The following is a 24,429-nucleotide window of genomic DNA, read 5'->3' as shown; positions in this document are numbered from 1 at the left end:
GCCAGTTTGTAGACAGCCACCAGATCCCCTCTCAGCCATCTCTTGTGGAGGCTGAACAGGTTCAGGTCCCGTAGCCTCCGCTCGTATGACCTGCCCTTCTGCCCCCTGATCATGCGAGTGGCCCTCCTCTGGACCCTCTCGATGCTGTCCACATCCCTCCTGAAGTATAGAACTGGATGCAGTACTCCAACTGTGGCCTGACCAGTGTTGCATAGAGGGGGAGGATCACCTCCCTGGACCTGCTCGTGATGCATCTGTGGATGCATGACAAGGTACGGTTAGCCTTCTTGACTGTGTCCCCACATTGGCAGCCCGTGTTCGTCTTGGAGTCAATAATGACTCCAAGATCGTTTTCTGCCTCTGTGCTGATGAGAAGGGAGTTCCCCAGCCTGTAAGTATGCTGCTGGTTCATCCTCCCAAGGTACAGTACCTTGCGCTTGTCAGTGTTGAATCCCATCCTGTTCTCATCCACCCACCCCTGTAACCTGTCTAGATTTAGTTGCAGCCTGTCCCTCTCCTCCAGTGTGCCCACTTCTCCCCACATCTTAGTGTCATCCGTGAATTTGAACAAGGTGTTTTTCACCCCCTAGTCCAAGTCGCTGATGAAGATGTTGAACAGTACAGGCCTGCGGACCGAGCCCTGGAGGACCCCGCTGCCCACATCCCTCCAGGTCAAAAAAGACCCGTCCACCACTGTTCTCTGGGTGCAACCCTCCAGCCAATTTGCAACCCATCTGATTGTGTAGGCATTGACGCCTCAGTCACCTAATTTCTTAATGAGAATGGGGTGAGAGACAGTGTCCAAGGCCTACCTAAAGTCCAGAAAGACTATGTCTACTGCGACACCTGCATCCAAGGATTTTGTGACCTGGTCATAGAAGGCCATCAGGTTGGTCTGACAGGACCTGCCTTGAATGAACCCTGAACAATTCAGGGAGATGTAGACAAATTGGAGGATTGGGCCGAAAGAAATCTCATGAGGTTCAACAAGGACAAGTGCAAAGTCCTGCACTTAGGACAGAACAATCCCATTCACCAGTACAGGCTGGGGGCTGACTGGCTGGGCAGCAGCTCTCCAGAAAAGGACCTGGGGGTCACAATGGACAATAAGCTGAATGTGATCCAGCAGGTTGCCCTTGTTGCCAAGAAGGCTAATGGCATCCTGGACTGCATTGGTAGGAGAGTTGCCAGCGGGTCAAGGAAAGTGATTATTCCTCTCTACAGCACTGGCGAGGCTACATCTGGCATCCTGTGTTCAGTTCTGGGCTCCCACTACAGTAAGGATATGGACAAATTGGAGAGATTCCAGCAGAGGGCATTGAAAATGGTTGGGGGGTGGGGGACATGACTTGTGAGGAGAGGCGGTAAGAACTGTGCTTATATAGTCTAGAGAAGGAGACTCTTAGTCGGGAGAAGAGAAGACTGAGAGGGGATTGATAGCAACCTTCAAGTACCTGAAGGATGGTTTGAAAGAAAATGGAGCTGCACTGTTCTCAGCTGCAAATTCTCAAACACTCAATTTTTCAGTTCATTTGGTGATGGAAGCTTCAGCAGAAGAGCTGAGTTTTCATTGTACATTATTGTAAGATCCTAGTCTTGAAAGTGCCTTGTAATATTTTTAAAACCAGCGTGGGGACTCTACTAATATCATGCTGTGCTTCTTTTGTCTCAGACCAACACGGCTACCAAGTACACCTCCAAATTACAGAACACTTTGATTTTTTTTTTTTCTTCATACTGTAGGCCTCACAGTTGTGATTTGTTGTAGAGAAAAATCTTCTCCTTCCAGGGAAGGATCAGAATATGGCACACTTAACATCTGCCAAATTCAACATGGACAGGCACAATTTTGCTGGGTTTGGCGCATAGCTTTATTTACAAAATGGAAAGGCAACCCTGTCCTTTGAGCATTCTTACACGTGATGTTAGCTGTGGGATGCGATTTCATCTTTTCAGAAAATCTGTGCAAGAAAAGAAATGAGTCCTTTCTGTTTGCCCCCACCCCAATCAGTGGATAGCGACATTGCAGCAGATGGGTCTTTTCTTGGTTTACTTTAAAATCTGCAGTAGTGACAGAGACTTTGCCCTGATGCTGTTTGTTACAGACCAAACAGCTGTGTATAGTGTTTTTGTGTGGTTCATGTCTTTTAAGGAAAAGATGCTCCAAACCCAACAAGGTTAAAAAATATGACTAGAATTAATTAACCTTGCCTGGCAAGAGGACAAAAGAATAGCAACACAATTTACTATAAATAATTTGGTCTCAAAGTGTTATGAGGCTTTCTAACCCCAGCAGGGATCTGGCTTGTTGAGCCATTCTCCAAAGTGTCATGGGCTTATGGCTTCAACCTTTCCTGGCAGTTCCTGCTTTTGTAAATTCATCACGTCTGTGACTTAAAGCAGGGGAGCCAAGTAGCCAGGCAGTCCCCAGCACCCACCTCGTCGGCTTCTGATGTTTATGCATTCTTTGCAGTGGATCTCATTTGTGTCGGTCTAACCTCAGCAACATGAGATGAATTGAAGCGGACTGCCAGAGGAGGCTGTTCCAGTGCAAGAGGTCTCATATTGCCCTGCTGGAGCACATCTCCATCTTTGTGAATATACCGGTGTGGATACAGTGGTGCAGATATGTTGTTCCTCCTTTGTTCCTATTCTCTCTGTCCTACCATACAGGACTAACCAGAACAGAAAAATAACAGTTTCTCAGGGAACAGACAACAACAATGCAGGGGGTCGGACTCGATGATCTATTGAGGTCCCTTCCGACCCTAACATCTATGAATCTATGAACAAAACTACTCTAGTCTCTTAGTAACAGGATGCTTTCATAGAGAACTAACAGGTGTACAACAGTATGCTCCATGGCACAACTTGGCCCCCCGATCCCCTTTCTTGGCTTCTCTTGTCCCCAACACATGGTGTCATTCTCGAAAACCCTGGAATGCTAGTGCATTAAAATATGTATTTTAGAGCCTTTTTTTTATTTGCATACTAACAGTGCTTAGGATGGAGGGTAGTAGGGGGAAACAGGACAGGGAGAGGACAACATACTAGGCAGTGTACAAGAATACAATAAAAGGACAGTATGGTTTAAAAAATGTCAGTCAGTGTCATGGGCTTGAGTGCCCCTAAATATAAACGGCTCTTTCCTCCCTTCCCTATTCTTCCCCAGAGTCCCTGGCTTCCCTGTCTGCTGCTTATATCTGTTCTGCTTCACCCTGCCCTGAGCTATTCCACTTTTCCTTGCATGTAGTACTGTCTAGCATTGACAGCATGGCTTGCTCCATATGTCCTCCAGTGGGCCTGTCAGTTGTGAAAATAGTGGAAGTCCTGTTCCTGTTTGTAATTTTCTGCTGCTTTTAACGGTGGGGTTTTGTTTTTGTTTTTTGGTTTTTTTTGGGGGGGGGGTTGGTTTTTTTAGACAATTAAAAAAATTAGCATGGGAGAATCTATAACTTGAACTATTGTTACAAAAGAAATATGGGACTCTTCAGCCTGGAAAAGCGCAGGCTCAGGGGTGATATGGTAGCCACATATAAGTTCATCAGGGGTGCTTACTAGGATCTGGGGGAACATCTGTTCACCTGGGAGAGCGCCCCAAGGGATGACAAGGTTCAACGGTCACAAACTCCTCCATTACCGTTTCAGGCTGGACATAAGGAAGAACTTTACTGCCTGAGCCCCCAAGGTCTGGAATAGACTGCCGCTGGAGGCGGTTCAGGCACCTACTCTGAACGCCTTCAAAAGACATCTGGATGTTTATCTTGCTAGGATCCTATGGTCCCTGCTGAATTCCTGCCCCTGGGGCGGGGGCTGGACTCGGTGATCTTCCGAGGTCCCTTCCAGCCCTAATGCCTATGAAATCTATGAAATATTTTTGGTGTGGCTTGAAAATCTGTGCATGCACACTCTTCCATTTTTCTTTAAAAGCTAATTGGTCAAGCACCCCCTTTTGAATAATTCTACAGCAAAGATGAGCCTCACTGCGCTCATCTTTGCTGCACCGTTATCTTGGGATTTTATTTGACTGCTCCTTCTAACCTAAGTCACATTTGTATACCCAGCTGTTGTAGTACAGTTCATTCAGGGAGGCTGGCTGTTCTGTGGCATAGCCAAATTTGAGTCCTGCTTACATTTAGGTTGGTACCCCACCTACTTTGCGGCCAGGACACAAACTAAACCCCTTGTATGCTGGTAGTCACAGATTTCTTCATAATTCACTGGGAAGCAACCATAGGGCAACTGAGCTTTCTGCACTGCAAAAATCAAAGTCCTAGTGCTTCTTGCAGGTGTGTGCCCTATCAGTGTAAACCCGAGCAAATATGGCTCACTGTTGCAGCTGTTCACATGTGACCTAGGCAGACCCAAGTGCTGCTCATCAGGGTTCACTCTGCAATGAAGAGTTGACTCTCAGGTGTGTAGCACATTTCAGGGAAAGGACAGGATCATCTTTGTCTGCACAGCTCTCCATCCAGGGCCTAATTCCACAATCATTTGTCTGCAATGTTTGCAGTGCCAAGAACTGTTCCACCAAGGTTAAGCATGTGCCTAAATAACTTGCAGGATGAGTGTGGTAACAGGTAAGCCCAGCTGTTAATCATTGACCCTCGGAGCTGTAGAGAAATAGGGCTGGGAAGGGACCTTCAGAGGTAGTCTAGTCCAACCCCCTCCCAGGGGCAGGATCATCTCTGTCCAAACTGTCCCATACAACCATAATCTAAACTCTCTGCATAAAACTATCCACAGCTCTGACCCAACATAGACCTAACACCCCAACCTGCTACAGGTAAAGCAGGAAAATCATGACAGCCAGTGGTTTAAAAATGAATCGGTTCATTGAAGTGTGCATTACATGTGGCAATGAGTGTTCAGTGAGATGTGCATCTGCTAGAAGTTGAAACTACAGTCTGCCCTTGGCTGAGGTTGATGTTTCCAGGATTGGGTCTTCAAGGCCAGTTGTCCCTCACCTTTGCTTAAAAACAGTCTTGCTGCCCTCAGTAATCTACTCTCTTTACTGGGAATGTGAACCAGATTTGGTTTTAAATTAGTGTTTGACATATAAAGACAGGCTAACAGTCAAATGAAGATGGAAAAGGCATGGCATGCTTACAGTGTGCATACTGTAAGTGTATGTATAATGGTTTGCTTTATTTGTAGGCCTGTTTGTTCATTCCCAATTTTTAAATGTTTAATGTGGCGTGAGACTATGACTCGGTGCTGAAAAGAGGTGAACGTGGGATTTGGCAGAGGATTTGATACCATTACATATCCCTACACCAAACAGTAATTCACTGCGACAGGCCTGCCTATAAAAAGATGTGGTTTCTTCCCATTCCTTGGGCTGAAAATTTTTTCGGGGAAATAGAAGCCTAAGTATCATTTAAAAATGATGGACGCAAATGTGATGACTTGGGATAGAGAGAATCCTCCTTGAAATACTTTTAAGCTCAGCTCAAAACCTTGCTAGGAGGCTACATCATCTCTGAATTAGTTTCTGCACTATTACAACCTGTACTTTTCCTCTAGAAGACTTTTCCTGTGTCTTCATTTTTTTATTTATTTTTTAGCTAGAGGTATGCCAAATGTGAGACTACAGAGAGAGAATGCAGAGAAAAAGGTCATCTTGGCATAAGTTTCTCTTGCCGACAAGAAACTTGGAACTTTTTAAATTTCTTAAACTGATAATAAAAAGAATACAAAAAAGTTCTGCATAACAGCAGTGATAGACTATAAATGTGATTCTTTCTTTCCCTCTCAAACCTAATGATACCATCCTTCACTAGTGTCAAACTTCGCTTATTTGAAGACAGCACAGAACTTTATGCTAGGAAACTTTAAATATTTAAAGCTCCAGAATGGGAACTTCTGGTTAGGCCATTTAACTAAAAACTGTTTTAAAAGTCCTCTTGAAAGCCTAGGTCTGATCTAAATAGAACTTCTGACTCCAACATCTAAGTAATTTCCATGTGGATATATCATGCTTCATGAAAAATACAGAATTAAGCTAGTAAAAGATAAGATATTTCAAATTCAGATGCATGGAGGAAGCTTACTAAATGTTGAAAAGGGAACAATGAATAATATTCATTAATGGGAAAACTTTTAAACAACTGTTTCTTATTGCAATGCAGCTTGCTGTAAAAGAGCAGATTTCTCCATGCCGCTATGATAAGGAAACATACCTGGTCCTCATACACTGAAGAAAGTTGGCAGAAAGTTGTTCAGACACTGTATTTTATTAGCCACTGGTAGCACTTACTGCAACTTTCCAGGACCACCCCTGCTTTACTGTTGCTGAGAAGTCTTGTATTCCCTTCAGGTAAAGCTTTGGGCTTAGGCCAGCCATGAGAAGGTGAAATGGATTTAAAAAATGGTGTGAAACTGGTTCAGGTATTTTTCAATGCAGATGTTGGGTCTGCATCCCTCCTGCAGTTCAAGGAACTTTGACTTTCCTTTGGCAAGCGTGTGAGCAGCAAAAGCTGCAGGAAACCAGATGGGATTTCTCTTTTTAACAAATCACAAAAACAAGGAAATGAATTCTAAAAAAACCAGCATTTAATAAAGCAACTTGAATGAGAAATAAAGCATTTGGTTGGAAGAGGGGAGGGGAAACTCTTTCTTCATGTACTTAAATCCCAGAATAACCTGAATTGTCTCGAGTTAGTTTATCCAGAATTGAGGATTTTCTGAAATTTCCAAGCAGTGTTTTGAAGAATTCAATCTCATTTTTTTTTTAACATTACATGAATGTTCCTTTGCAGTTCTGCAGTTGAAAGAGGAAAAAACCTATTTTGGTGGCTTTTGGTGTGTTGTTCAGTTAGTGACAGTATGTTTTTCTCTTAATCTTTTAGAAAGATAGCAAGGTGAGTAGTTGGTTTGTGAAGCCACAATGATAAATTTTAGATCATCTGTTGATCAAAAATGGTTATGACAGCTACGTTTCAGGATTGATCGAGAACAACATTAATTAAGTTGTGTGATACCACTTATAAAACCTAATCAGAGTCAAGTACTGATCCGCGTTCGTGCCACTGAACAGTCAGGCCTTGGAGGCACAGGGAAGGCTGAAGAACATGGTTTCATTCTCCAGGACAAATGTACCCCTTTAGTAGCCTATTATATCTGAATTATTTTTATAGTTTTATATTTTTTTGATTTGTTAAAGGCCAGAAACTTTGTTCTGTTAACCAAACATCAGTCCCAGTTTGAAAGTCCACGTTCCTGCTGGCTCAATGAATTTTCCACTGTTACATTTCTCCTCATCAAAATTGTGTTTCTACATGCACACAATCCAGTGTTGGTTTTTTCTTTGCTACTTTGTCAGTATGGACGCCTCCCCAATAATATATTTATTGGAACTAAAGATGCAGTTAAATTTCCCACTTCTGTGCAACTTGTCAGGCTTGTACCAAAATCTGCCTCATCTTTCCTGCCATCACATCTGGGTTTTTTACTTTTATTCATCAGAGGGGTATTACAGATATTGTTATAGCTCAGGAGAATGCATCTCTTTCTGTTCTGATATTAGTCAAACACTTGAGTTCTCATTTCTCTTTTCCCTCCTGCATTTTCTTGTCCTGCAGATCTGAGCATTATCATTACTACATCTCGTCTTTTAAAAAAACAAATCTTGTTGAATGTTTTAATTGTTCAGTGAGACCAAAAGTTTTGAGCCTCGAAGTCATTGGTGTGATCTTCTGTACATAGGCATCTACCATAAATTATTACCTCTTTTCAAAAGAAGCGAGTACCCACTTCTTTTGTCATCTCAGAAGTTAGACCAGATATGTATGAAGTTGTCAAACTGCAGGTACGAACTCTTGAAAACTTTGGCTAGAGTTGTAGTGTGATAGTAAGTTCAACAACTCATTTTCTGACTTGAGTTTCACCATTTTAAATCTGGATTTGCTATGAATGGTATACTAAAAGCATTTGAACTGTCCAGGATTGACACTGGATTCTGTGCATCTGGTCTTCTCCTCCTTGAATACTGATCTTGGCAGCGGCTTCTTCAGTTTTGAGAGACTAAGGCAATTTGTTGTTTAATTAAATTGCTGTAATTTTAGCAGATTTCCCCCCTGTTCATTAGTGTCATTTAATACTGATGCACAGGGCTTTCTCTTTCTCTGGTCCTAATGGTATGTAGGTTTGAAAGATCTACAAACAATAGTCACAGAGACTCTTCTTTAAGCCCCTGTCAGTGGGAAGGAATGATCTGCCCTAGTTATTGCCCTGACAGGCAGTTTGCTCTGCAGTAGACCAAGCTTTTCCAAGTCCACTGTTCAGCAGTGAGAGGGAGAAAGAGATGTGTAACTCTTTCACCACAGATTGCTTGAGCCTCCTGCTTGAGTTCTTGCTGCAGGATTTTTAAAGCCCAGATGTGGGTGATACTTGGTAGCTAAAACCTGAAAGACTCGTTTATGAACTGTTTATGTGCTGTTTGATCCTGCTTCATTTGTTTTCTAACGCAAGATTGAAACAATTATTAGTGTCATTAGTTAATATCTGAGCACATTCCTTTGAAATGAGTTTCCATCTCAATTCCCACCCCCCACCCCCCTTTTTATAATTCAAGCTTCACATAACTTTTGTTAATATGGATAAGTTTAACTTTATTAAGGGCTTGGTGGGTGCCTTCGTAACATATGGTACGCTTTGTTGAAAATTGATGTTTACATCTGGCCTGCATTGGAAAACTAAGGTAGAAGGGGTAAAGGTTTGGACCAGTGTGTGTTTTTTGGATGAGGGATAAAGTGAGAATACTTCCATTTCCTCTTAGATTTGAAGCATATCATTCTAGCAGTGCCTTTGAAATGCTGCCAGCTTTGCCAACCGTAACATTTAAGGGATTTTGGATTTAGGCTGAATTCGAAAACTGTTTTTAGTGGCAAAAGAAAAGGTTAGGGTATGAAAATAGCCAAGCCTGTTTTTGACGGTATGTGGTCAGTGGTTTGGCTGTGTAGGTGGCTGTCTTCCTGTCACTGAAAGCATATGGCTTGTTAGCTTGTGTGTCATAAGAAGAGAGCTCTTAAAATTAAACCGTTCTTCTGCAAATGTGCAGCTATCTAACAATAATGACTTTGCTCAACCAAACATTTTCTGTGTTTACTCCGCGTAGTTAAAAAAACAGTTAAAGCTGTTTACCACTATTAACATTGAAGTGATGTTATAAGCAAATGAATTTTGAAGTAAGCAATGGTTTTAAGGAGCACAGGCACTTCCACATAGGCACTGCTACTGTTCACAATACCGTTTTATAAAAGGAGCGTGCCAGGTATTTTATTGGGATCGGTTTGTCAGCTCATCAATGCACATGCCTCAGGGATTGTTCTCAGTTGAAAATTAATGTTTTTAAAAAAGAAGGAATTTGTAACTTTAAGGTTATAGCTTGCTGTTGGTTCTGTAGGAACCTTTTCCAAGATCAAAGCCCAATGTATTGGATTATTATGATGTTACGATTTCCCATCTCACTTGTGCACCATTGACTTAGGTGTTGTCTCAGAATCTAGTCAACAGCATTTTTAGCAATTTGTCCTTTCCCATTTGGTGCACATTGTCCCCTGCCTCCCTCCTTCCTTCCCCGTTGTGTCTAACCGAGCTTGAAATTAAGAGAGCTCTTTGTTTACTTGTTCGGCTCCAGTCCTCAGAAAAGATGCCGGCAGAGCTCGGGGAATAGGTAGTTTTCCTGCTGCTGCTGCAGAGGGATCATAAGGGCACAAAGGATTCTTGTTTAGGTTTAGCAGAAATAGTATCACCTTGATTGTCATGATCAGAAACCTCTGGGTGGCAGCGTAGTTGATTGTTTTTATCCTTTTTTGTCCCCATAGGTGTATTGGATCTTGAGAAATCTTATTAAGAGCCAATCATGTTCTTGCCAGTGGTGGCTTCATTCAGCCTAGGATAAAGTCATCCCCCTGTGTGTGTGGGAGGTGCCTACGTACCTCTTGCTCTAAGAATCGAGTGCACTGAAAACATTTTAGGGGACTCAGCATCTCACAGGGCATGGTCCTTATTTTGTAAAGATTATGGCATTGTCAGACATAACATTAGGTTATGTTAAAAAAAAAAAAAAGTATCAGGCACTTTCAGAAGGTTCTAAATACGTTTGACAGCCAGCACTGGGAGAAGAAAAAGTGGTGTTCCTGGCCCGGCAAACCCCTTGGTTTTGTAGTAATTGGCACTACCTGTGTGAGCCGAAGTTGGTCCCTAGTTAAGTCCCTTGCTGATGCCTGCAAAAAACAATTACTGAATGTTTCTTGAAAAACACAGTAGGCAGATCCAGGCATCTTCAAGTTGTGAATGCTTGCAAGATTCTTTAAGTTAAAACTTCCTTAATAGGTGTAATGGTCATTTTGTAGTCTCAAATGATGTAGTTGGAAAAACTACACAAAGTTTCACTTACGTCTCCACCTGGGAAACAGATATACCTGGTGCATTAGTTAACTTGTGCCAATGACCAGTTTATTAAATCCAATTTAATGTTGCCCTGATTATCATATATTACTCAGTATCCTAAAAATTGCCATTGTTTCCTCTCTCTCTCCTTCATATTTTAACTTAGACTCATTCTCTTCTGATTTTGCTCATATTTAAATGTATTGCCCAGCTGATAAGTGTTATATAAGTTAAAGATAAAGGTAAATATAAGTTTCAGGGCAGAAAATGAAGTGCTCAATTCTAAGCCAATATTCTTATATCACAATACACAAATATGTAGCATGACACTCCTAGCAAGAGCAAAACCACATGGCCAGCTTTTGAGCTTTCTTGTCTCCCTTTTTTCCGGTACAGTTATCAGAGTAAGATATGGGATTGCATTTGTTCAGAAAGAGAGGGAATTGGTTCTCCTAAAATTTGCTGTTCATATTAATGTCTAAGTGAAACACAGAACCAGCAATCACCCCCACACTAAGAAAGCTGTAATATACAGTCAAGCCCCACAATGCCACCAAATTAGCACCAAGAACACTGCAATCATCACCTTGCAAATCTCAAAAGGGCTTTCACTCAACAAGGACGCTCCTCCAGAGAGAGATGTTGCACTTTTGAAAGAGCCACCTGGATACCACGTGAAGCATTACTGCAGTACAAAAAGGAAATCCCCACGAATCGCACACCATTAGTTATGACTTACCATCCTTCCCTGGAACCTATATAGAAAATCCTCAAACAATTGCAACCCATATTAGAAGAAGACCAATTCTTAAAGAGATCTTTCCAGAGCCACTCATCTTAGCTTTTAAACAAGCACCGAACCTCACCAACCTCATCACCAGAAGTAAACTTTCTATGGCCAAAGCACGCAGAATGGATCCAGACGATAGAGGGACAAGAAATGTGAAACCTGCCAACACACCTCCACCACTCCCCCAATAACTATACCCCACAGTAGAACCATCACCATTCTTGGATCCTACTGCTGCAGCTCCAGAAATGTAATATATCTCATCCAGTGCACAAAATGCCCTGATGGAAAATATGTAGGAGAAACCAAACAGTAACTGTGTACCAGAATAAATGCACACCAAAAGTCTATCAAAGACAAAAATACCCAATTACCTGTGGGTGCACATTTGTCACAAGAAAACAACCCTCTCTCCAGTCTCTCAGTTCTAATCCTCAAAGGGAATCTACAAAATACCTTTCGTAGACGAGCCCACAAACTTTACTTCATAATCCTACTGGATACAGAAAATCATGGGCTAAATATAGACATTGGATTTATGGCACACTATAACCTGCCTGCCATCCTGTAACCCCAAGTAACCTCTCTACATTTTACCAGCTGCATTCTGTGACCAGGTCAACATCCGCCCTCCCTCCCCCCACCTACCTGTCTCGCACCTATCGTCTCCCATCCACTCTAATCTTCCCTGCCATTCATTTGCATTTTCACCAACCTTCATTTTGCATATTTGCTTACACTTCTGTTCCACCCAGGAGAGCACACAAACACCAGCAGACTATCCCTATGTCTGAAGAATAGTGTTTGTATCCAAAAGCTTACAAAGAACATTTTTTTTTCAACAATTTAGTTGGTCTAATAAAAGAGATCACATTTACCCAAAGAACCTTGTCTGCCTAAGTGAAACTCTCAAATCTGACCTAAGTCGTCTTATTTTCATATCATTTTACATTAAGTCACTGAAATTAAATCCCTTGGTACTGTTTAACTTGGACCAATTTTTTTCCTCTGATGAGGAGGTGTTTTCTCTTCTCTCCTGCCACGCCTTGATGTAATAATAAATAAGTAGTCTACCCATGGGCCTTTGCACAGCCTCAGTCTAACTGTGCCCCCACTGGCCTCTACTGCTCCCAGGCCCCTCGCTGGGCCTCTCTATGACTATGTCCTTGCAGGACGCCTAAAGCCTTAAGGGCTAATTGCATGGCTCTAACCCTTCCCTACACCATGTCCCAAGCCTCACAGGTGTTACAGTAATGATGTTCTCCTGTCAGGGCTTTGGCTTCCTTGGCCTCTGCCCCTTTTCTCCATCTAGGCCTTCTAGCCTGAGCCCGTTGTATCAGACCTGGCTTTGAGGCACTGGCTCTTATTTGGCCTGTTCAGGCACTTGCCCCCATCTGTTCACACCCCTCTCTGGCACTAGGCCCCTCTCTGGGCTCAACAGTCACTGGCATGGCTCAAGGCAATCGCATGCCCCTCGGGCACTAAATGGGACCTCCGTATACCAACCCTACAGTCCCAACCCAAACTGCCAGTGTAACTGTAATGTAAACATAAGGCCCTGGACTATAACATAAACTTTCCCTCATCCCTCAACTGGGATAGCCTCCTAGTCCTGGGTTACATCCTAGTGAGCTCCCCAAGCCTCACCGGGGATCCATGTGCAGCACTACAGTCCCTTCAAGAGCCCTGCTGCTGAGAACTCTTTACCCTATAGCAGCCAGGGAGAGACTAGCTTGCTAGCCCAAGCCTCAGGCTTGTATCCTCCCAGGGCTCTGCCCCGTTCTGGTCAGCAGGCTGCCCTGGCTGCCTGCTAATTGCCTCATTTGCCCTGTTGCCCCAGCAGCCTGCAGCGCTGTGCCCTGCCTGCCCTGCAGTGCTCCCTTGCTGGGCTGTTTTTCCCTTAAAAGGAATAGAGAGCCCCAGGCTCTCTGTTACACAGTCCCTGCTGCATTTATCACATGTGAAGTTCATATCTAACGGTCCTGAATGTGGTTGCCAGTTTCTTCCTTAGATTTCTTCTTTCTTCTACATGTGTAGCTTTTCTTTCCTTTGAAAGCCTTTATTCCACGCTTAATAGACTTTTTCCAGGTGCTTTGATCCTCAGCAATTTTTCTCTCGTTTGGCTCAATATTCATTGCCTTCATATATCTCTTTCAGACATCTTTGAAATGGAGATAAGGATATCTGCATAGTCATCTTCTTATAAAGAATTCTCCACACAAAACATCCTTGGGTATATAGCCATTGTCTACTTGCTGCATATGGCCAAGCCATTGAAGTCAATGCTGGTTGAGAAGACAATGGATGCTTGATATATTGACACATTCCAAGACCTCAGAGTAGGAAACTTTGTCCCGCCAGGAAATTTCTAGAATATGGCCAAGGCATTGTAGGTGAAAGCTGTTGAGGTGCTTGTAGGGTATGTGGTCCAGGATTTGCTGCCGTTCAAAAGCATTGAAGATACAAGCATGATATATTTTGACCTTGGTCTCAACAGTCAGTTTGCTATGTTCCCTACTTGTTTGCTTGCCTTGCTCATGATACTTGGTGTTTTGCTGATACACTTTATCTTCAGATGACAGAAATTTGTTGGTAACAATGGAGCAATGGTACACAAATTTACTTACAACTTCCACTCTGATGGCTGGAGGTAAATCCATGTTCTGGCCTGTAACTTTGATACTCTTGATGTTGATTGTAAGCCCAAACTCTTGGCAGGCATGAGCAAAACAACTAACGAGGCTTCAGAGATGATCTCCGTGTGGGCTATGAATGCAGCATCATCAGCAAACAGCAGCTCAGAAATCAAAACTTTCCACACTTCAGTTTTTGCTTTAAAGTGTGGGAGATTAAGTACTGTTCCATCTGAGTGTGTATTTAAATAAATTCCTTTGGTGGCGGTCACATAAGCATACATCAGAAGAAGAGAAAAGAAAATCCTAAACAAGCCTTTCTCGACCCTGCTTCAAATCTCAAATCTAGTTACAGATCAAGTGCTTTGGAGGGGGATGTTTGCTTGGTTTTTGAATAGGTTTGGATGACACCAATTTGTCTTTTGTCTCCAGTAAATGTATATTGTGATGACATCTTACTGTTGAAAGAATCGTTATTGGCATGTTATCAGGTTGTTACAAATGCATTTTCTAATATTATTTGTGGCTGGTAGTTTATAGATTATTTATTGCATGGGTTCTATATAGACATGTAGTAAGAACAGGTGTGCGCGATGGGAGCTGGCATGGAAAACAAGTGCTAGGGTTCATGAGGGAGGTGAGTGGCTGGGCAGGCCTCAAAGTAGAGATGTCTAGGAAGAAAAGTAGATCTTGCCACATGCATGAAAAATCTGAACATGGGAGATAAAATATTTGTGACCCGTTTAGCTTAGGGGGTTTTGTCCTCTCGTTTCAAAACGCAGTGAATAATGCAGTGTTTCAATGTTTGATGTTCTGATTGTAGAAGTCGGAGACCTGAGAGAGCTGCAGACACTGGACATTTCAACCAACCGCTTGATAACTTTGCCGGAGAGGCTACACATGTGTCTTTCACTGCAGTACTTGACCGCAGACCGGAATCACCTGTGGTGTGTACCCCGCCACCTCTGCCAGCTCCCCAGCCTCAATGAGCTGTCTATGGCTGGAAACCGCCTTGCCTTTTTGCCACTTGGTAAGTGACTGTCCTCCTTAAACAGCGGCGTAGACCACCTAGAAGACTGAACAAGCATTTCTGAAAGCCTGTATAAATAGTGCTTGTAGTCATGCTGTTCCTCTGGCACAGCCTTTGAGTTAGTGAAAGTGAAAGAGTGAAGCAATTGTTGAGAAACTTGTCAGTAGATGAAGGATCAGTTAAGTGTCCTAAAGACCGAATTTTTATGTGCGTTTCAAAATGCTCGTACAACATTCCAGTTTATTTTTAGCTACCTCACGAAACAGAAGGATACTTAACTAGAGCTGTTCTTAAATATAGTACTAGTAATCTGAGTTCCAGCACTTTTTGTAACGGCCTTTCTTTGTTGGCAAGACCTGATGACCTACTGCAGAATCCTTTTTGTAGAGTTTTAAATACGCTGCAGAAAATCCAGTAACTTTAAGGAAAGTTTTATAGCAGTAGAAATGTCAGAATCACATACTCGACCACGTTCTGATCGATGCTGTGCACAGACGTCTATCAGATCATCCTCAGTGGTGGCGGCACACCACCGGTAGGAGTTGGATACTTCATTTCTGGGTACCATTTTAATTCTAAGAAGCCCTGGATTAGGCCTTCCATCCCAAGTGCCATCCAAGGAAACTAGAAGGTGTGTGGCCTTGTGTTCGAGGAAATGGCCTCCTTGCACACGTACCTGCTGCCTAGCATTTCTCAGGTCTCTGTGTACCACCTCTTGCTTCCCTGCAGATTACTTTTATTTTTAGTGTGTTGTGCCAGAGCCAGTCTCTCCCAGGCTGTTTACCACATTAATTCACCCATAATCTTTACAAAATACAGCCCTTGCCTTGTGAGATGCTAAGTCCTCTGAAATGTTTTCAGTGCACTCGATTCTTAGAGCAAGAGGTACTCGGACACCTTATGCACACAAAGGGATGAATGACTACCCTAGGAAACTTTGTTTTACTATTTCCAAGGCATTAGGCTCATTTGTGCACATAGGGAGGAATTAAATTTGCTTAAAAGAAAAACCACCACTGTCCATGACTGTTTCAAATTTCGAGGCTGCATTGTGTCACCTGCAAGGATTCAAGGAAATGGGGTTTTCATCCCAAATATGAAAAATTGGACCTGGATTGGTGGCAAATGATGTCCTGGTTATGGCTGGCATTCACAAATCGTATGATTCTCTGAAAAAGGTATACATTCTTCCTAGATCTTCTAGGAGCTTTAAGCTACATTATCCTAGTGGATACAACCTCCAGAAATTGGAGTGTTGTAGTAATAGCCTGCCTCCCACACTGCATTATATATAAGAGCAAACAATATCCTAAACATGTCAGCTAAATATAACAGTGCTAGCAAACATAAGCAAAGCAGCTCCCCCACTAAACAAATATTCCTAGTTCCTTTCCAGTCACCTCTTCTGAAAAGAGAGCAGTTGTTTTCTTTATTGCTGGAGAATCAAACTAAGTTGAGAAACTTGAAATACGAAACAAAGGTTCACATGTTGTGTGTTCTAATTCAGGTTTTTTCATGTTTTTATATTATTAATATTTTTGAGCGAGCAGTAACCCCAATCAGTTGCAGAGCTGTTAAAGTGTGTTAAGTTCAAAAGAAGAAAATAAATGTTGTAAAAGTACACACCTCATTTTTGTCTTATTTTTAGATTCAAATTCAAAACGTGATCTCTTTTAGCAAGAACCTTTAAAATATTAGGAAACATCAAAGGCTGTCAATTGCCTTCCTTCAGTAGCTCTTAATAACAGTGAGTCGGTGGTGAACATTTGGAGATAATTTACTGTTTGTGAATGTGGAACTGAATCATAAATTCTGGAGTTCAGAGGAAAAGCAGCCCAGAATAAATGTAAACGTTCAATCCTTCCACAAGAATCAGAAGGTTTTAGTGTGGTGATGTGATAGAATAGAAAGGAAGAGAGGGTTGGATCACTGAAAACAACAAAGATTAAATTCACCTTTCTGCAATTTGAGGAAAGATTTCCATTAGTCCCTGATTGTTGCTGCATGCTAGAGCTACTCTTGAGTTTGCAGGCAGTCACGGCACTGTCTGCATGAACTAGTTCTGTTCTGTCCTCATCCTTGCAGCCTGCTTCATTTGTGCATGGAGGGTGGCTGACTGACTAACAGGTACCTTAGAAATACCTAAGTGAAAGAGGAGACTAAGATGTTTTAAAAGGAGGTTATGGACCATGTATGGGTTTTCCCTTTTAGTAGTCTTCAGCATAGTTATGGAAATCTGGGTCGTGACAAAGTTGACCTCTATGAGCATTTTGTTTTTCTAAGTACCCAAAATTCTCTAAGTCAGACGTGACTCTGAATTACTGACTTATACAGCTTGAAAAAGAGCTGTCAATTCTTGCTCTTAAACCCTTTACATACATATTTTTATCTAAAGGCCCTGTTGACTCAGAATGTTTTGAACTATATACTCCAAACAGTTGGACATAGTATAAAATCTGCTCATTAAGCATTTCCCATGTGTAGAAATGCTGCACTTTAGGTACATAACATTAAAAGTGGGGTGTAAAGAAAACTTCTCTCTTTCACCTATTTATTTCAGTCCTTTTGTAGCATCTGCCCTCTTGGCTTGGACTCTGCCGAGCAGGCAGCATGTAGAGGTATGAAACAGTTCTCAGAATGTGGAGTTCAGTGCAATCTGTGATACTCAATTTGGCTTGCAAATGTGGTTTTCCATTTGCTTACAAACTACTCTTCCAAAATGCCAACCAACTGTGGTTGACTCTCTAATGTTTCATAGAGCTGTTGATGTAAAGGTTTAACATAGCTCCTTTCTGACTATTGACTGCTTTTGCTTAGTTGGAGGAAGTAAGTTGTTAATTTTCCAAATAGGGAATTTGGGGTTTTTTTACTAGGCATGCCCTAACGTAGGATAAATTGTTGTGCTTCAAATCATGTTAGCTAATAGGGGTGTGCAATGCAGGCCCTATTCGATTTGGACTTAGATTTGGCCCGATTCGGGGACAGTGATACAATTAGTTGATTCGGATCACTGTCCTTGATTTGATTTGGCCAAATCTGAAGATTCAATGCTGATTCGGAGAATCAGTGATTTGGCCATAGACACAGCTTTAAATGTTTTTTCTACGTACCTCAAGGTACCAGCACGGCTCATGAACGCTGTGATGCTGAGGTGGATGGAGCATCCCACAGGAGAGCGGGGGGGGGGGGGCCCCCACATGCTCAGCGACAAACCTGGAAGTGGACCGGAACTACTTCTGGTCCACTTCTGGGTCCGCTGGGGAGCGTGCTGGGAGACCCCCCTGCCCTGCACCCCCTCGGCTCAACACTCAGCCGCGGGGGGACCCCAGGTGCCCCCCCAGACCTAGGAGGCACCTATTGCTGAGCTGGGGGGAGTGCAGGTGGGCCCCTCCGCACGCCCTCCAGCGGACCTGGCAGTGGACCAGAAGTGCTTGGTCCACTTCTGGGTCTGCAGCCGAGCACGCTGGGGAGCCCCCCGCACTTCTCTGGGATTCTCCATCCGCCCCAGCATCGTAGCATTCATGAGCTTTCTGCTACCTAGAGGTATGTAGAAAAAACATTTAAAACTGTGTCTGTGTCCAAATCGATTTGGAGGGTTCCAGTTTGATTCGGGGAGTTTAAAGCGTCCTTTGATTCGATTTGGATTCAGAGATTCAGCCCCTGAATTGGGCCAGATCTGCGCCAAATCAAATCGAGGACTGAAGCTTCGCAGAGCCCTATTAGCTAATGCATTTTAACTGGGATTTTTAAACAAGACCTTGTAGTTAGTGTAGACCAGGGGTCAGCAACCCCTGGCACGTGTGCTGCGCATGGCAGGCGAGGCCATTTTGCTCGGCACACCACTGCCAGCCTGGGCTCTTGGCAGCTGCTGCCAGCCACGAAGCCCGGGCTGCTCCAAGCAGGCAGCTGGGCGGCTGCAAGCAAACTGGGCTCCGTGGTTGGCAGCAGCTACCCAGAGCCTGGGCCGGTTGCAGCCAGGAGGCTGCAAACATCTGCTCCGGGCTCCGGCATTAGCTCCATACCGGCAGGTGCATATATGCCTCGGAGTGGACGGTGGGTGAGGGGCCTGAGGCATTGCAACCCTGGCCTCTCCCCCACTGCCGGCACAGAGCTGATGACTGGGCTCTGGATCCTGGCACAGCTGTTTGTAGCCAGCCTGGGCTCTGAGCAGCTGCAGCAGGCTCCACAACCCCGGCATCAGCTCCATGCTGGCAGTGACTGCACGTGCACCTCGGAGCGGACAGCGGGAGGGCTGTGCTGCCGCAGGCCCTATCCCCACCGTCTGCTCCGAGGCACACGTGCACCCACCAGTATGGAGCTGATCCTGAAGCCCGGAGCAGTTGTTTGCAGCCTCCCGGCTGCAGCTGGCTCAGGCTCTGGTAGCTGCTGCCAACCATGGATGTAAGGTCCACTCCAGGACTAGCCTTAAGCTGTACTGCATGGAGCCCAGGCTGCTTGCAGATGAGCCTGCCTGACTCCCACCCGCTCCAAGCCCAGCCCCGGCCCAGCCTCACACCAGGATGAGGCTGGTGCTGCCCCTTGCCAGGAGTGCCGCACCTTTTGCGGGCTTAGCTGTGTGGGGTGAGTGGGTAGTTGGGCTGATGGGCAGGCTCCGGACTGGGGCCTCGGCCAGCTGCGCTGCAGCTTGGGGGCTGGCTCCCCAGGGAAGCACAGGGGCTCTGGCGGAACCACGGCATTGTTGGGTCGGACTTTGTCCAGTGGCCCAGGAGCCCGGCTCCGTGCGCCTGCGCATCTGGTTCTGTGTGTTTGTCTGCCTCTGTCTGGTTCTGTGTGTCTGTGTGCGCACACGTGTCTGGTTCTGGATGTTTGTGTGCATGTGTCTGTTCTGGGTGTGTTCTGGTTCTCTGTGTTTGTGCACATGGTTCTCTGTGTGCGTGTGTCTGGTTCTCTGCTCTCCTTTTTCTTTCTCTCTTCTTTCTCTTATTTGTCTTTTTTCTCTCTCTCTCGTTGCAACATGCTCAACAAAAAAGGAATACACAACAACAAAGGCAACGTTTATAATTATTAAGTATACTAATATGCAGCGCGTCCTCCCATGGAGCTCCCTGCCCTTGTTTTGTTTTTCTGGCATGCTGGCACGCCAGCAACTTCTAAGATAGACAATGTGTTTTTTTCAGCACTCCGGCCAAAAAACGTTGCCTACCCCTGGTGTAGACTGTGCAAGTGATATTGAAAGTATGCGTTGCTCTTGGTCAGGAGTTCCTGGTCTAGCTGTGGATACTGTGACTGCGTGCAACCCCCAGTAAAAACCCACATCTGCCTGCGTATGGGCTGATGCATGTAAGGTCCACTCCAGGACTAGCCTTAAGCTGTACTGCAGTGCGAACAAACACAGGGCAATTGCGTGCTACTTTGGTTTTGTTTTTTGCTTTGAAAATTCACCCCTTCTTTGCATCTGGGTACGTGCACATTTGAAAAAATAGTGGAACATTTGCTGAACAGATTGAGTGAATATAGTGGAAATAACCATGCCACTCCCCAGCCTTCATGCAGGTTCCCGAACAAACAGATTGGTAAACAACAACAGATTAGTCACTCATTTTGCCCGTCTTGCCTAGGCCTATATGACTCGTGAATTGACTTTTTTCCTCTTACTACTGTCATAAGACATGCACTGTTTATTCAGATTTTCCCTAAAGTAGTCAAAGTGCACTCCTTCGGTGCTGTGCACAGCTTAAACAGTTTTCTAAAAATACACTGAAGAGTATTTGTGAGTCAAGCAGTGACCCCGTAACTCTGATCAGCCCCTTGCACCTTTCCCTTTGCTTGTCTCTGCCGACCATGTGGCTTGCCATGCTGGTTTAATAAGTGGTATTTGGAATCCTCTTCTTTAACAGCAGATGGGACTACTGAGATATATATTACAGATTACTCTTTGTCTGAGAGAAATTGAATTGGACTTAATGAGAAAAGTTCTTCAGGAAACAAGCGCTGCAACTTCTGAGAACAAAAATTCCACTGCAAGTCGGAGTCCAGCTTTCCTGCTATTAGAATTAAAATGATTTGTGTCATAAAGTAACAGCCATCACTATGGGCCTGAACTTCGGAAACATAATGAGTGGCTGCATGTTCTCATAGGAGAAATTCAGGGTTATAAGCACTTTATTGAGGGTTTATATATGCACTTTTTTGTTAAGCAAATGGGTCTAGTAATTATCAGCGTACAGTAAACAAGGGTCTTATTCTAGCAGAGTATATGCTTCTACTTGTATGCTTCTTTCACAATACGGTTAAAAGAGCATCAGAGCAGACACAAGAGCTTTTGTTCCATCTTCAGCCATGTGGAATGCATATGCCAGGGCCTTGAGGTAAAAAAAAAATAAATAAAAAAAAAATAGAATTGGGGTTTGTTCAGGACTCATAGCATTTGGTCATTTCTAGGAGAAAGGTCTTTGATCTGTGAGTCTGGAAGAAGGAAAGTGGAAATGTTTTAGACAGTACAGTGCTTGCAAAAAGCCACATGAAAACCTTCTTTGTAGCATTAGCCTTTCCATAGATGGGCAGCTTCCTTACTTTATAAAGTTCACAAGAAGTGTGTTTTTTTCAAAGCACTTTTAACAATATTGATTGAATGGTGCTATACATAAAAACTAACAGGAATAGGTTAGAATGAGCTTTTTAAAAGATAGCTAACATTTAAGAAAAAAAAAAAGCTTTTGGTATAGCTCCCCTGATTTGGAGGAATTGGAAAATTGTTGTAAGGCTATTAATGCAAAGCAGCTGAAGAGTACATTAAAATTCTTGTAGTACCTGAAAGTGCTCAACAGTGCTCTAGAAAGGCCGTTCTGTGGGAGGAAGAGCTTAAAATCTAAATAACCATCCAGGCAGAGGGTGATTGAAGGCAGCAGGGAGAGATGAAATGCATCAGCCCTTTTTTAGACTTGTCTGTGAAAAGTGCAGCTTTAGAGAGCATGCTTATTTAAAAAAAAAAAAAAAAGTAAAAAGGTCCTGATCTTGACCTAATTTGGGGCCCATATGTGTTTGTATATAAATTAATAAAAACAAGACCTTTTTTTTTTTTAATGTTCTTCCTTTCTCTCCAAGATCAGTAGGATAAAACAATAGCACATTCAAGCAACATCAGCAGCCCAGAGTTTTCTGTGTTTATTAACTGAGTTCTACAGCACGAGGCAATATTTTTTCAGCTCTTTTTATTATGTGCTACAATATGTTCTGTATGTTCCTACTTTATTGGCTGCCTCTCTTCCAGTGCTGCAGTATTTTACATTGTTGACCTGCCTTTATTTTTTGTTTCATTAAAAAATATCCTGGAACCTTTAACAAACTACCTATCGTGGTGTAGTGTAAACCGCCTTTGGGCATATTTGTTCTTTTACAGCGCACGGCAGCACCGCGCTTCAGGTTTTCAGGCCAGGCTGCAAGTATCCTGTGATGTTCAATGGCGCCCATTCAAATGGTGTCCCACTTTTGGTTCAGCTGAAGTCTCTGGCAGAATTCCCATTGTCTAGTTAATGCAGGGCAAGGCCCAGTATAAGTGTAATAAATAGATTAAGTCAAATCACATGCTGACAATTTTCTTCCTAAAAGGGAGTCCACTATTTTTCCACCTAGCACCAGTACTTATGGTTCAACCTTCAAACAAGTCTCTCCCTAGGTAAGAAGGACTTGAGATGATATCAGTTACACCAGGCCATTTTATCCAGCCCGCAGGGCCCCTAAAAATTTAGAAAAATAGAATTTACCTGCCTCTGGCTGCCTGTCATGCAGCCTTCAATGACTTGCCAAAACTCAGTAGGCAGCCCTCTGCCCAAAATAATTACCCGCCCCTGAGTCAGACTGTCAATAGTGACATTCAGAAAAGGCAAATTATATAGCTTGAGGAATTTCCTTGCCTTTCTTCTCCCCTTTACAGACCTGCCCTTTGGCTTTTCCTGCTTCCATTCCTCGCTGCCCTGCAACCAGTTTTTCCTTCCAGTAGACCATTCCCTGACCCTTATCTCTATATTTTGATATTTTTGTTGAAGTGAAAATTACCACTCTGGACTGAAAGCAGTTCTTTAAGGTGAGATACATTTTCTTTAAAGAAATGTCTAAAAGCCTTGATTTTGAGCCCTTATTGGTGCACTCCTAATACGAAAAATTTTCTTGGCTGATACCAATAGCCAGTTATTAACCAGCCATAACACAGAATCATAGTGTCGTAGAAAATTAGGGTTAGAAAAGGAGGTCATCTAGTCCAACCTCCTGCTCAAAGCAGGACCAGCCCCAACTAGATCATCCCAACCAAAGCTTTGTCTAGTCAGGTCTTAAAATCCTCCAAGGATGGAGATCCCACCACCTCTCTGGGTAACCCGTTCCAGTGCTTTACCACCCTCCTAGTGAGAGAATTTTTCCTAATATCTAACTTAAACCTCACTTGATGCAACTTGAGACCATTGCTCCTTGTTCTTGTTCTGTCGATACTGATCCAAAAACCAGTATTTAGTATACTTAGTGCCATTTCTTAAGCGTGGGGATACTGATACAAGAGGCACGGTGGCACTTTAATTAGAGCGGCTCTTGGAGCTGCTCTAATTAAAGCGCCGCCCTGCCACTCCTGGAGCACCTGTAAAAGTGCCCGTGCCCATTGCAGCAGGCAGGGCTAGCCTAGCAGTGCCTGCGACTGGCTGTGCAGAGCCCTTCAACCCCAGCCTGGTGGCAGCTGCCTAAGCGTGCCCGGCTGCCCAGGGCTGAGTGGGCTCTGGTCCAGGCTCCCCACTCTCCTCCCTCTGCCCAGGGCAAGGCCAGGGGACTGGCCTGGGAAGGGCAGGACCCAGCTGGGCTGAGGGGTCGGAGGAAGAACCCTGCTGCACACAGCGGGGAGGGGCAGCTGCCTGGGGCAGCGAGCAGCTATGGGCTAGGGGGAGGAACAGAGTCTCCCCGAGCTCACTGGGGCAGTGGCGTGTGTGTGGCCCGGGGAAGGGAGGAGGGAGGTGTGGGGGAGTTGCTGCCTTCCCCCTTTCTCCTTCAGAGACCTCGTCCTGCCTCTTGCCGCCTGCCCACGAGAGGGGCTTGAGCGCTGGCGCTGGGGTGCGGGGGCCAGAGCGTGGCTTGTGGAGGGGTGCAGCTGTGCGGGGCCCCGTCCCCCATGAGGCAGCGCTTACCCCAGTGCCTTTGGTGTAAAACGAGCACCCCCAATGTGCACGGGGGGAGGAAGAGCCCCCTCCTCTCAGATTTGGGGGAGAGGGGGGGCAGGCAGCTGTTGCAGCTCCCACTCTGGACCCAAGCCTGAGTCGGAGCCAGAGTCGGACCCACAGCAGCCGCTCCCTCCACTCGGGATGCCCTGCAGCCTCTGCTCTACCCCTTATCCCCCTCTGCCCCTGACTGGTGGCAAGTGCAGCCAGGCACGGAGCACATGGGACTCCACGTCTGTTGTGCGCCCCGGGAGGGGCTGCGTTTCCATGCGCTGCTGTGCTCTGGGGAGGGATCAGAGCCTGAGCTGCTCTGACAGTAGGTGGAGGAGAGGCTGCCTTGGCCCCTGCCAGACTCTGCCCTGGCCTCTGCATCGCAGACCCCCCAGGCATTGTGGGTGTAGTCACACGGGGCTGGGCCAGGCAGCT

The 24,429-nt window shown here is 44.4% G+C and overlaps 1 protein-coding gene across 4 annotated transcripts in view; it reads left to right on the top strand.

The window, feature by feature from the left end:
* Positions 1-24,429, top strand: part of LRRC28 (leucine rich repeat containing 28) — an 81,823-nt gene that overhangs the window by 39,809 nt on the left and 17,585 nt on the right. For all 4 annotated transcript variants that reach the window (XM_059714565.1, XM_059714566.1, XM_014606093.3 and 1 more), the window contains one exon: positions 14,642-14,848. In XM_059714565.1, the coding sequence (XP_059570548.1) occupies positions 14,642-14,848 (207 nt within the window). The remainder of the gene's footprint in view (positions 1-14,641; positions 14,849-24,429) is intronic.

The sequence above is a fragment of the Alligator mississippiensis genome, chromosome 11, assembly GCF_030867095.1.
Source record: "Alligator mississippiensis isolate rAllMis1 chromosome 11, rAllMis1, whole genome shotgun sequence".
In the NCBI taxonomy this organism is placed as follows: Eukaryota; Metazoa; Chordata; order Crocodylia; family Alligatoridae; genus Alligator; species Alligator mississippiensis.
The sequence above is the reverse complement of the archived record's forward strand: the minus strand, read 5'-3'. Positions and strand labels throughout refer to the sequence as shown.